The sequence below is a fragment of the Pyrus communis genome, chromosome 11, assembly GCF_963583255.1.
Source record: "Pyrus communis chromosome 11, drPyrComm1.1, whole genome shotgun sequence".
Taxonomy (NCBI): Eukaryota; Viridiplantae; Streptophyta; class Magnoliopsida; order Rosales; family Rosaceae; genus Pyrus; species Pyrus communis.
Window position 1 is genome coordinate 1130031 of NC_084813.1, and position 14545 is coordinate 1144575.

The window sequence follows — 14545 nt, forward strand, 5'->3', positions numbered from 1 at the left end:
TGTTTTAATGTGGTATCCATTTAGACGTATGTCTTTGAAACTCAACAAATTTCGAGTAGATCGAGTAGCATACAATGCATTCTGTATGGACAATATTGTTCCATTTGGTAACATAATCTGGGTTTGCCCTGAACCTTGAATTACATCTGAAGGTCCTGATATTGTTGTTACCCCTACTCTTGTAGGTATTAAGCTTGAGAAATACTTTCGATCACGAAGTATTGTATGTGTGGTTGCACTGTCTGCAAGACAAATATCTCTGCCATTTCTCATGTTCTGAGAATAACCACAATTTTTATCCATGCTCTCTGAGTAAGAGAATCAGAGTTAAAAGAAAGTTATAACAAGAAATTTACATGCCACTTTTATTGAATCTGAAAATATTACAAGTTCAGCATAATAAAAGTACATTAATGATTCAATCGGACCGATATACTTCATTTCCCCTTTCCACAATATAGTCTGAAACATCTAGATGAGTTGTGTTCAACTGCCCTGATAAGTTAAACACTAGATCAGGTATACCCATTGGTCTAGCTTGGTCGAGAAAGTTGGGCTCGACACCCTTCTCCTTGAGGGAGGCTTGATACAGATCCACTAGATGTTTTGGGGTACGACAAGTACGCGCCCAATGCCCATTGCCACCACACCTATGGCAGACTCCTTCAGGGTTTCTAGGAGCATTATTCATATGAGCTTTGCCTTTGTGGCGACTCGTATTTTTGAAGCTCGGGCTTGAATTATGCCTCGGAACCTGGTTGTGAAACTGAACTCCATGGTTCTTGCCTTTCCTATTCCATCGACCTCGCTTGTGGCCACGTCCTCGTTTATGATTATCACCACCAGAGGATATGGCGTTCACTTCGAGGGAAACAGCATTCAATTCTGGGAATGGTGCAGATCTAGTAAGTCGGGAATGATGGTTTTTCATCAGGAGCTCATCATTCTGTTCAGCTACTAAGAGCACAGATATCAGCTGGTTGTACTCAGTGTAGCCTCGCGCTCTATACTGCTGCTGCAGGAGCACGTTGGAGGCATGAAATGTGCTGAGAGTCTTTTCCAGCATATGCTCCTCAGTAATAATATCCCCACAGAGCTTCATCTGAGAGGTAATTCTGAACAATGCAGAATTGTATTCTGTAACTGACTTGAAGTCTTGGATCCTCAGATGAGTCCACTCATAGCGGGCCCTTGGAAGAATCACCGTTGTCTGGTGATTGTATCTGTTTCTCAAGGCATTCCAGAGAGCTAACGGATCTTCAACCGTTAAGTACTCGCTCTTTAGCGCCTCATCAAGATGGCGGCGAATGAAAATCATGGCCTTTGCCCGATCTTGAGAGGATGAGTTGCTCTCTTCCCTGATGGTATCTTCAAGATTCCCTGCTTCCAGATGGATCTTGGTATCCAATACCCAGGTCAGGTAATTCTTCCCGGTAATATCCAGGGCAGCAAATTCAAGCTTCGCCAAGTTCGCCATTTTCTTTTCTGAAAGAAAATGAGATGTGTAAGAATTTGCAATAATATGTATTCCTAGAGGAATATGATGTTAGAACTTCTGGTTCTTACAAATTTTTCATTTTGATCTTCAGGCCAAAATGATAAGCACTCGAAATTTCTGGCTCGAGATTTTCAGGGTGAATGAGAAGGGCGATCGTACCGCACCATTCTCATTGAAATAATGTAATATAGAATGGGCGATTATTCCGCACCACTCAAGTAACAGGAAAATTAAATATGCAGAGCAGCGTGGGCGATTATACCGCACCACATAAAATTGCAATGAAATTAAACAGCAGGTAAATTCAAATATGCAGGGTAGGGTGTGCGATTATACCGCTCCACCTAAAAATTGCAGTAAAATTAAATCTGCAGTCCAAGATAGGCGATGATACCGCACCGTCTTAGATCGCAGTAAGAATAAATTTGCAGTTCAAGATGGGCGATTGTACCGCACCATCTTGGATTGCAGTAGAATTAACATAAATAAATACTGGGTTAGTAATCAATCTCTACACCAAACAAGTAATCAAAGATGTATGTAACCGTTAGTTGGAGGACTATGAGCAGGCACGGAGCAAACAATTCGTCGCGAGGGTACACGGCGCAATTGAGGCAGAGGAAGAAGATGAACAGTAAAAACCTTAAAGGAAACATTTTTTTTTCTTTCTTTCGTTCGTTCGGCGAAGAGAGATGAGAGAATAATTATATATAGAGACTCGTGCTGATAACGTGTTATAAAAAGATTAAAGTTTGAGAGATAACCTTTTAAGTGGTGGGTGCAAGGTAGATGTAAAATGCCACACTAAAATTATAGCACAGGCAGATAACAAATAAAAAGGCAGAGGAGTAGATGATGTTACTGATATTTTTCTCTAGTTTTCTTTCTTCTTCTTATTTTCTTGTAACTTACAAACATGCGGAGTGCTCTATTTATAGAGCGTCTCCAAACTGATGCAGTTAATGCATCCTGAAATTTAAAACATATCCTCTGACATTACAATTCACTTTCCAATTTCACTTTGCATGGGCATTGAAAACTTTGCCCATGCAGAAGACTTTTGCTTTGTGGGCATTCATTGCCATCAGACATTAGACTTTTCAACACTCCCCCTTGGATGCCCACATATCAACATGAGTTGCCTCGTTAAAACCTTGCTTGGAAAAACCCAGTGGGAAAAAACCATAGCGAAGGAAAAAGAGTACAACTTTTCCTGGATCGTTGATATAGTGTCAAGTATGCTTATGTTGCCTCGTTAAAACCTTGATAGGAAAAACCCAGTGAGAAAAATCCTAATCGAAGGAAAAAGAGTACAACAAGCATGTATCAGGGATGCTCCCCCTGATATGTATCTCCCCCTGATTCCGCATTTTCCAAATTTAGCTGTTTGGTAAGTCGACGTAATCCGATGCCTTGCACTAACTTCTGAAATGTGCACTTTGGTAGAGATTTGGTGAACAAGTCTGCCAGATTTTCATTTGAACGGATTTGTCTGACTTCAATAACTTTAGCCTTCTGAAGCTCATGTGCACTGAAAAACTTTGGAAATATGTGTTTAGTCTTATCGCCCTTGATGAATCCTTCCTTCATTTGGGCAACACAGGCTGCATTATCTTCATGGATGACAGTTGGATGGTCTGTCTTCGAAGTTAGACCACATGAATTCCGGATATGATGGATCATTGATCTTAACCAAGAACATTCACGACTTGCTTCATGTAAAGCAAGTATTTCTGAATGATTTGAAGATGTAGCAACTAATGTTTGCTTGGTTGAGCGCCATGAGATTGCTGTATCTCCATTCTTAAACACATATCCGGTTTGTGAGCGGGCTTTATGTGGATCAGAGAGGAAGCCAGCATCTGCATATCCAACGAGGACTTGGTCATCTGTGGAGTTCTTTGAGTAGAAGAGACCCATGTCTGTTGTCCCACGAAGGTATCGCAATACATATTTGATACCCTTCTAATGGCGAATTGTTGGAGCAGAGCTATACCTTGCTAACAAATTAACTGAAAAAGCTATATCTGGTCTAGTACATTGTGCTAAATACAACAAAGCACCTACTGCACTCAGATATGGTACTTCTGGACCAAGGACCAGCTCATCATCTTCTTTTGGACGAAATGGATCTTTCTTAATGTCCAAAGAACGAACGACCATTGGCGTGCTTAGTGGATAAGCCTTGTCCATACCAAATCGCTTCAGAATTTTTTCAATGTAAGCTGATTGGTGGACCAAAATTCCACTAGCACAATCCTCGATCTGCAGGCCGAGACAATATTTTGTTTTTCCAAGGTCTTTCATTTCAAATTCGCTTTTCAGATATTCAGCAGTTTTATTGAGCTCTTCAGGAGTCCCAACTAAATTCATATCATCAACATAAACTGCCACTATAGCGAATCCAGAATTGGATTTCTTAATGAACACACAAGGGCAAATAACATTGTTGATATACCCTTCTTTGATCAAATACTCACTGAGACGATTATACCACATTCGTCCAGATTGCTTCAGACCATACAATGATCGCTTTAATTTGATCGAGAGCATACCTCGTGGTTTATTACTTGTTTCAGGCAACTTAAGTCCTTCAGGGACTTTCATATAGATATCAGTATCTAATTCTCCATATAGATACGCAGTGATGACATCCATAAGTCGCATGTCAAGTCTTTCTGAAACCACTAAACTTATTAAGTAACGGAACGTAATTGCGTCCATTACAGGAGAGTATGTCTCCTCATAATCAATTCCAGGTCTTTGAGAAAAACCTTATGCAACGAGTCGTGCTTTGTATCTTGCGATCTCGTTTTTCTCATTCCGTTTCCTTGTGAATACCCATTTGTAACCCACGGGGTTTACACTAGGCGGGGTTTGAACTACTGGTCCAAAAACATTCCGCTTTTCCAAGGAATTTAATTCTGCCTGGATTGCATCTTTCCACTTAGGCCAATCCTGTCTCTGTTTGCATTCATCAACAGAACGGGGCTCAATATCATCACTTAAGATGATTTCAGTGGCTACTGCAAATGCAAACATATCATCGATGATTATTTCATTTCGATCCCACAATTCATTTGTACATGCATAATTTATGGAGATTTCTTTGCTTTCATGTACTTCTGTCTCTTCAGGGACAGATGTCTCATCAAGGACATTTTCTTTTTCTGGAAGTCCATAATGATGAATTGTGGATGTATCATTCATTTTCTCTTCATGAATAATTTCATTTGGATTCAGTTGTGCCCTCGACTTTCTCTTTCGAGGAGCTGAATCTTTTGAACCTTGGGGTCTACCACGCTTCAGGCGTGCACCAGATGAATCATTTGCTGCCACTTTATTTTGTCCAACAGGGACATCAATTTTTGCAGGTGCATTTGCAGCTGGTATATGTGATTTTGTCACTTTCATAGCATCATTAAATGCATCTGGCATTTGATTGGCAATGCTTTGAAGATGAACGATCCTTCTCACTTCATTTTCACATTGAATGCTGCAAGGATCAAAATGAGACAAGGTGGGAACAACCCATGTCAGCTCTTTCCGTTCTTCTGGAACGGTCTTTTCTCCCCCTAACGACGGGAAAATTGTCTCATCAAAGTGACAATCAGCAAAACGAGCTGTAACTGTCAAGGGTTCCAAATATCTAATGATAGATGGTGAATCAAAACCCAAGTAAATTCCCAGTCTACGCTGAGGTCCCATTTTAGTGCGTTGCAGCGGTGTAATAGGCACATAAACAGCACAACCAAAAACTCGTAAATGGGAAATGTTTGGCTGATGTCCAAACACGAGTTGTACTGAAGAGTATTGATGGTTGGCTACAGGTCTCAATCAAACCAATGATGCAGCATGTAAGATGGTATGTCCCCATGCAGAGACTGGTAATTTGGTTTTCATAAGCAGAGTGCGAGCTATCAACTGAAGCCGCTTGATCAATGCTTCTGCTAAACCATTTTGAGTATGGACATGAGGAACATGGTGTTCAACATCAATGCCCAATGTCATGCAATAATCATCAAAGGTTTGAGACGTAAATTCACCAGCATTATCAAGTCGGATAGACTTAATGGGATAATCTGGGAACTGTGCTCGTAACTTAATTATTTGAGCAAGAAGTCTCGCAAATGCTACATTCCGAGTAGACAATAGACAAACATGTGACCATCGGGTAGATGCATCAACCAAAACCATAAAATATCGAAATGGTCCACATAATGGTTGAATAGGCCCACAAATATCCCCTTGAATTCTTTGCAGAAATGATGGGGATTCAGCATCAACCTTTAGTTGAGATGGTCTAATTACCAACTTCCCTTAAGAACAAGCTTTGCAAGGGTTATCATTTAAGGCAACAATGTGTCTGCTCACTAATGGATGTCCATTAGAGTTGGTAATGATCCTACGCATCATGGTAGATCCTGGATGACCCAGACGGTCATGCCAAAGCATGTAAACCTTTGAATCAATGAACTTCTGGTTCATGACAGTATGTGATTCAATTGTCCTTATGTATGTATAATATAATCCACTCGACATACCATGCAACTTCTTCAATATACGCTTCTGGGTATCATTGGAGGTAATGCATAGATACTCCACATTTTCTGCACTTTTTGTTTTAATGTGGTATCCATTTAGACGTATGTCTTTGAAACTCAACAAATTTCGAGTAGATCGAGTAGCATACAATGCATTCTGTATGGACAATATTGTTCCATTTGGTAACATAATCTGGGTTTGCCCTGAACCTTGAATTACATCTGAAGGTCCTGATATTGTTGTTACCCCTACTCTTGTAGGTATTAAGCTTGAGAAATACTTTCGATCACGAAGTATTGTATGTGTGGTTGCACTGTCTGCAAGACAAATATCTCTGCCATTTCTCATGTTCTGAGAATAACCACAATTTTTATCCATGCTCTCTGAGTAAGAGAATCAGAGTTAAAAGAAAGTTATAACAAGAAATTTACATGCCACTTTTATTGAATCTGAAAATATTACAAGTTCAGCATAATAAAAGTACATTAATGATTCAATCGGACCGATATACTTCATTTCCCCTTTCCACAATATAGTCTGAAACATCTAGATGAGTTGTGTTCAACTGCCCTGATAAGTTAAACACTAGATCAGGTATACCCATTGGTCTAGCTTGGTCGAGAAAGTTGGGCTCGACACCCTTCTCCTTGAGGGAGGCTTGATACAGATCCACTAGATGTTTTGGGGTACGACAAGTACGCGCCCAATGCCCATTGCCACCACACCTATGGCAGACTCCTTCAGGGTTTCTAGGAGCATTATTCATATGAGCTTTGCCTTTGTGGCGACTCGTATTTTTGAAGCTCGGGCTTGAATTATGCCTCGGAACCTGGTTGTGAAACTGAACTCCATGGTTCTTGCCTTTCCTATTCCATCGACCTCGCTTGTGGCCACGTCCTCGTTTATGATTATCACCACCAGAGGATATGGCGTTCACTTCGAGGGAAACAGCATTCAATTCTGGGAATGGTGCAGATCTAGTAAGTCGGGAATGATGGTTTTTCATCAGGAGCTCATCATTCTGTTCAGCTACTAAGAGCACAGATATCAGCTGGTTGTACTCAGTGTAGCCTCGCGCTCTATACTGCTGCTGCAGGAGCACGTTGGAGGCATGAAATGTGCTGAGAGTCTTTTCCAGCATATGCTCCTCAGTAATAATATCCCCACAGAGCTTCATCTGAGAGGTAATTCTGAACAATGCAGAATTGTATTCTGTAACTGACTTGAAGTCTTGGATCCTCAGATGAGTCCACTCATAGCGGGCCCTTGGAAGAATCACCGTTGTCTGGTGATTGTATCTGTTTCTCAAGGCATTCCAGAGAGCTAACGGATCTTCAACCGTTAAGTACTCGCTCTTTAGCGCCTCATCAAGATGGCGGCGAATGAAAATCATGGCCTTTGCCCGATCTTGAGAGGATGAGTTGCTCTCTTCCCTGATGGTATCTTCAAGATTCCCTGCTTCCAGATGGATCTTGGTATCCAATACCCAGGTCAGGTAATTCTTCCCGGTAATATCCAGGGTAGCAAATTCAAGCTTCGCCAAGTTCGCCATTTTCTTTTCTGAAAGAAAATGAGATGTGTAAGAATTTGCAATAATATGTATTCCTAGAGGAATATGATGTTAGAACTTCTGGTTCTTACAAATTTTTCATTTTGATCTTCAGGCCAAAATGATAAGCACTCGAAATTTCTGGCTCGAGATTTTCAGGGTGAATGAGAAGGGCGATCGTACCGCACCATTCTCATTGAAATAATGTAATATAGAATGGGCGATTATTCCGCACCACTCAAGTAACAGGAAAATTAAATATGCAGAGCAGCGTGGGCGATTATACCGCACCACATAAAATTGCAATGAAATTAAACAGCAGGTAAATTCAAATATGCAGGGTAGGGTGTGCGATTATACCGCTCCACCTAAAAATTGCAGTAAAATTAAATCTGCAGTCCAAGATAGGCGATGATACCGCACCGTCTTAGATCGCAGTAAGAATAAATTTGCAGTTCAAGATGGGCGATTGTACCGCACCATCTTGGATTGCAGTAGAATTAACATAAATAAATACTGGGTTAGTAATCAATCTCTACACCAAACAAGTAATCAAAGATGTATGTAACCGTTAGTTGGAGGACTATGAGCAGGCACGGAGCAAACAATTCGTCGCGAGGGTACACGGCGCAATTGAGGCAGAGGAAGAAGATGAACAGTAAAAACCTTAAAGGAAACATTTTTTTTTCTTTCTTTCGTTCGTTCGGCGAAGAGAGATGAGAGAATAATTATATATAGAGACTCGTGCTGATAACGTGTTATAAAAGGATTAAAGTTTGAGAGATAACCTTTTAAGTGGTGGGTGCAAGGTAGATGTAAAATGCCACACTAAAATTATAGCACAGGCAGATAACAAATAAAAAGGCAGAGGAGTAGATGATGTTACTGATATTTTTCTCTAGTTTTCTTTCTTCTTCTTATTTTCTTGTAACTTACAAACATGCGGAGTGCTCTATTTATAGAGCGTCTCCAAACTGATGCAGTTAATGCATTCTGAAATTTAAAACGTATCCTCTGACATTACAATTCACTTTGCATGGGCATTGAAAACTTTGCCTATGCAGAAGACTTTTGCTTTGTGAGCATTCATTACCATCAGACATTAGACTTTTCAACACTTTAAATTTTGTGGTACAGTAGGTGGGCAAAGCCGGTAGGTGGATCAGCCCACTGACCAATCACGAATCACCAAAAGAATTAAAAATAATAATAAATAAGAAAAAACAGAAACAGAAGTTCCCAGTGGAGTATTGGTTCACAACTCCCACTATAAATAATACAAGAACAAGAGAGAGTGTCGTACGGTTCATCGTTTCGTGTTTTGCCTGCCTTTCACTTTCAAAGACTTGCAAAAAAAAAAGGCACTTTCTCTCTCTCAGCGAGCGGCTCTGTGACTTTAAAGAGTCGCCGATCCCATTCCATTCCCTTCCTATCTACATATCTACCCTTCCAACTCCAATCAACCACCCCCGGACGAACAGAAGCAGCAATGGCTTTCCAGAAGATCAAGGTTGCCAACCCCATCGTCGAGATGGACGGTGAGATTTCCCTTCCATCTATATGTATATTGTATTTCCTCCGATCTGTTTGTTTCCGTCGCCGATCATCTGAACTGATTGATCTGCTGATTCTGTTTCGTTTCGTTCTGGTTCTGGTTGATCACTTTTTTGAGCTGAATTTTTTACGTACCCAAAATGTTTATTTGCTTGTCTTCCGGAAAGTTGGTGCCTTTTATTTTTGTAAACCTTTGTTTTCCATTTTTTATTCATTGAAAAGTTGGTAGAACGAAAACCCTTTTGGTTTTAGGCTACAGAAAGAAAACCCATTTGCCAGAAATGATTTGTTTTTCCCCCAAAAACATGAAATTGAAAAAATCGGCTCTAACTTGTTATTTGATTTGTACAAAAAATAATCTTGATTTCAATTGGGAGGGTTGTTTGCTGAATTTTTATCTGCATTATAAATTAAATTTTGTTTGATCTATATATTAGCAGATTCTGTAATTGTTTTAGCCTTTAAGAATTGAACTATGATGATGCATAAATGATTCAGACTTCAAGTGTTTTTCGTAAAGAAAATATGTTAAAAGTTTCAAAGACTCGAAGAAATTATTCTCAACTCATGAAAGTGTGAAGAACTCGTAATGCACGACACACTCATACTCACACTGCATGGAACACTTGTTGATTTCATTTAAATCTAACTTTGCAAAACTAATACGCTTGTGTACGTGGGTTGAAGATTCGAAGAAATTTGACCTTACTCTTTCTCATATCATGTGTCTTTTGATATGTGGTTTCAGGAGATGAAATGACAAGAGTTTTCTGGAAATCCATTAAGGACAAGGTATCTACATCATACTCTTTAAGTGTTTCACCTATGCTATTTTTTGTATAACTACGTACTGTTCTGATCAAGATGGTGATTGCGTACACGATTCTTTCTCGTTGTTGTATCTGCAGCTTATCTTACCATTTGTGGAATTGGACATCAAGTACTTTGACCTTGGCCTTCCTCATCGTGATGCCACTGATGACAAGGTTACTGTTGAAAGTGCTGAGGCTACTCTCAAGTACGTTTATTGCATCTCTACTTAAAGTTATTAGGATTTCTATTTGTTTCTGAATTCATTATTTCTATCTTTACATTGGTATTGATGAGTCAGGATTGTAATTAGGCTGTAAACAAAGTTGTTTATGGCACATTGTTGTCCTTATGAACACCTCCTTCCTATGCATTATAAAATACGAGGTAGAGGGTGAGAGCATTCAATGCTCGTCATGTGTCTGTATATGTTTTACCAGGCAAAAACAGAAGAATAATGAGTGCCTAGAGTATCGTTTTGTTTGGAAATTTTATTTTGCTATTCATTTTGCATCTCTAACACTTGGTATTTTAGGTACAATGTAGCAATCAAGTGTGCGACTATTACTCCAGGTATACACTACAGAAGAATTATACATGCATTTGTTGTCGAGCTCTAGATCCTGTAGTAATTATTTCAGTCTTCACTGAGAGATTGACAAAATTCATGATATTGTTGTCATAATTGACAGATGAAGCTCGTATGACGGAGTTTAGCTTGAAGAGTATGTGGAGGAGTCCCAATGGGACTATTAGGAATATTTTGAATGGTTAGTGAACTGGCAACTTTCCATTCTCATCTTTTGAACAATTTTTTTTTTGGCAATTACAATGGCTGATTGTTTTTTTTTGTACAGGTACTGTTTTCAGAGAACCAATTCTTTGCAAAAACATCCCTCGCCTTATCCCAGGTATAATAATGTCATATGGTGATTCTATATTTTCGTAGGACTAGAACTATGCTTATTATTTCTTTTTTTCAGGCTGGACAAAGCCGATATGCATTGGAAGACATGCTTTTGGTGATCAGTATCGAGCAACTGATGCAGTCATTAAAGGACCGGGGAAACTGAAATTGGTGTTTGGTAAACATTTATCTTTGCTTGATAGTGTTAGATTTGTGTACCTCACTGTAGATTAGTAGGATTATATGTACAAAGTTTCTCTTGATAAATGATAGTTCTTAAACTCCTTTGTTTTTACTTGATAAATGCTTGCAGTGCCAGAAGGAAAGGATGAGAAGACAGAGCTAGACGTGTATGACTTTACAGGGGAGGGGGGAGTAGCATTGGCCATGTACAACACCGATGAGGTTTATTTGTTAATCCTGTCGTGTTTCTGTTGAAAGAATTTCTAGATTGCTGTGAGTGACTGTGTGTTCCTTTTATTGTATATCTGTCTTGGGTATGCAGTCCATCCGTGCTTTTGCAGAGGCTTCCATGACCACTGCTTATGAGAAAAAGTGGCCTCTTTATCTTAGCACAAAAAATACTATTCTGAAGAAGTATGATGGAAGGTACGCAGATTCTTAATTTCCTTGTTTTTAAGTATTTAACATTTGTATCGACAAAGAAAAAAAATTAGTATTTAACATGTGTACTTATTCTCTGAACAATCTATATTTTTGTTTGTTCATGATATAAGATTCAAGGACATATTTCAAGAAGTTTATGAAGCTAACTGGAAATCAAAGTTTGAAGCTGCTGGCATATGGTAAGGAGTCAGGACTGAAAAACGTGGCAATTTTGTCTTATATCCTGAGGTCAGATGGTGTTGTTTTATTGACTATAATATTGGATTTGAAGGTATGAGCATCGTCTCATTGATGATATGGTGGCTTATGCACTTAAAAGTGATGGTGCGTATGTTTGGGCATGCAAGAATTATGATGGAGATGTGCAAAGTGATATGTTAGCTCAAGGTTCGTACAACTGCCCTTTAGCTAATTTTTGTCTCGTCTCGTCAATGATTTGCATACTGAGATTTTACAGTTTTTAACTGGTGGTTCTATTGCAGGGTTTGGATCTCTTGGATTGATGACATCCGTACTGGTATGTTATACCTGTTTCATGTGTATTTGCACTTATCCCTCCATCCCTCGCTCCCTATTTTGTCATGTGAATCCTTGTCCTTCACTTACTGGAGTATTTCATGGGTACAGGTGTGCCCAGATGGAAAAACTATTGAAGCCGAAGCTGCCCATGGTACAGTTACTCGGCACTACAGGGTTCACCAGAAGGGAGGCGAAACGAGTACAAACAGCATTGCTTCCATCTTTGCTTGGACAAGAGGGCTTGCACACAGGTATATTAGAAAGATTGTTTTCCACGTTAGCGCTCCTTTTTGATATCTTAGGGTTCCGTGAAAAGGTTATTAAATCTGAATGTAAATGTGTCTCTGTAATAGGGCTAAGTTGGATGACAATGCAAGACTTTTGGAGTTCACTCAAAAACTCGAAGAAGCTTGTATTGGGACTGTGGAATCGGGGAAAATGACCAAGGATCTTGCACTAATTCTTCACGGATCCAAGTAAGTGTCTAATAGATTATTTTATCTTCATAATTTATGTCTCTGTGCCTATGTGAGTTGTGTTTTCCTGTGCCTCTATATGAGCAGTGATTTTACTTATAACATGCTTATGTGTGCTGCAGGCTGGCTAGGAACCACTACTTGAACACTGAAGAGTTCATTGATGCTGTGGCCAACGAACTGAAAGCTAAGCTTGCTTGCTAGGAAGCACTGCATTTTTCAGACTTGCATTGGAGGTGAGTTCCTTTCTGTTTTCCGCCGTTTCTTAACATCATAATCATAATCTTATTGAAAGTAATGTCACCTAATGCCTGTTTGTAGGGGAATTTTTAATACACAATCTAAATTTCTTGCTTCATTTCCTTGCGATTCCAATGTTTTCTTGATAAATTATTCTTACCCTCGTCATTTTTTGGTTTTATTGAAGTAGTTTTCTCATTTAGTGCAAACATTTTCTTTCATTTTTTGAAGTTAATGGATTCTAATTTGTGTTTCAGGGACCAGGCAACTGTGGACTTCTTTATTATGAAAGAAATAATTGAGGGCGGAAAATGGGGAAGGCAGGGAGGCGGAAAAGGGAAGACGAGCGGTGGACTTTCCCCTCTGGTGTTATGTTAGAGATGTTGACTCGTCAGTTGCTTGTGCACTATTTGGATTCTCGACTCTTACCGATTTGCATGTTCTTTCCTCTTCATCAGTTGCTAAGCTTCGGCAGCTTTAACTTTTTTCATAGTTTAACTGCAGAATAATCTTTCTTTGGTTCGTCTTTGGACAGTGTCAGAAGTTCGTAAACCGGACTGTCGAGTCCGGTTAATGTTCTTCGTTCTTGGGTTCTATCTCGAGTCTTGATATAAGTATTGGCAAATGCATTTCAAAAAATAATGGCCAATGGTTCGTACCCATTGATCTCTATCCGCCAAGGATATGTCGATAACTTGACATATGCTTTGACCAGTACTTTTGTATGGATGATCACAGTGATATGCCGGGTGATGTACATCCCGGTTGATAAGCTGAAACCGTCTCCTCACTGATACGCCGGTTGTTGTAAATATAGCGTCAATAATATAGGAATCAAACTCCTATAATAGGTCGGAAAGTTTTAGTGCTATGAGAGTGATTGTTATAATCTTAGTTCGACTGCACTTACGAGTGTTAAACCTATACGATAAATAACAAGAGAGAATATGTAACTAAATCATAAAATAGAGAAAAATAGAAAGTAGATGGGTCTTACATTTAATATATAAAACTCATTCGTATCAAACTCACCCGTATCAGACTCACAGGATGATAATAGTGTAGTACAAATTAAACTCATGGTGCCTTTCTTATGTATAGGTATCAAACTCACTTAGACTATTGTAGAATTTATAAAGAGCAATGCTAGGAAGATCAAATCTGTAAACCAAATGATATGAAAGTCGACGATTGGATTATTACTTAAGCGTTGATTAACATGTTTATTTCTTATTAATGATACATTATTTGGTTTACAAATTTAGTTTATGAATTTGAACTTCCGCGTTATTTATATATAAATATATAAAAATGAGTTGAGGTTTAATGCTAGTGTTAGTTGAGGTTGTTGAACCCGTGCCCATTTGTTGTGGGGTTAAAATCAACCACACCTACCCTGCTTATGATGATATTTATTTTGAGGAGGTTTCATTCGAATTCACATTATTCTTGATGGAGATAGTAGTCTCTGATCTTTTCTCTACGAAGGGATACCCTACGAATCTGATACTTTTATTTATTTATCTATTTAAATTTAATAAAATAAAATAAAATAAAAATAAAAATAAAAAATAAAAAAAAGCAAGTTACATGATGACTCATGAGACCTGTCACAAACAGTTAGTTGGCTGAGATATATAGAGTTGTTATTAGCACTTTAAAAATCTCATTTGGCACTCCAAATTTTCTATAATTAAAAAGAAAAATACACTTATGCAGACTTGGTGTGAAGTTTGGAGGTGGATTGTCTGTCCTCCCATTTCCATACTTTCCCCATGCCCTTTTGTTTGTGTGGTTACGGTTAAGTCATGCCAATATTT

At 38.9% G+C, this 14545-nt stretch overlaps 2 protein-coding genes across 2 annotated transcripts; one reads left to right on the top strand and one right to left on the bottom strand.

Annotated features, from left to right (window-relative positions):
• Nucleotides 1–418: 418 nt before the first annotated feature.
• On the bottom strand, nt 419–7595 carry LOC137707687 (uncharacterized). Its single transcript, XM_068446590.1, has 5 exons — nt 7530–7595; nt 6923–7220; nt 1412–1485; nt 805–1102; nt 419–663 (listed from the first exon to the last, which is right to left on the bottom strand). Exons 1-5 carry the CDS (start codon nt 7593–7595, stop codon nt 419–421), a joined length of 981 nt encoding a protein of 326 aa, XP_068302691.1.
• A 1295-nt stretch (nt 7596–8890) lies between these two features.
• LOC137749534 (isocitrate dehydrogenase [NADP]-like) lies at nt 8891–13210 on the top strand. The gene is made up of 16 exons (XM_068489642.1): nt 8891–9130; nt 9895–9938; nt 10055–10164; nt 10492–10529; nt 10649–10726; nt 10814–10867; nt 10940–11041; nt 11177–11268; nt 11369–11472; nt 11601–11669; nt 11762–11877; nt 11973–12007; nt 12118–12260; nt 12363–12485; nt 12608–12721; nt 12983–13210. The coding sequence occupies exons 1-15, from the start codon at nt 9082–9084 to the stop codon at nt 12687–12689; spliced, it is 1239 nt and encodes a 412-aa protein (XP_068345743.1). The 5' UTR covers nt 8891–9081; the 3' UTR covers nt 12690–12721; nt 12983–13210.
• Nucleotides 13211–14545: the final 1335 nt, after the last annotated feature.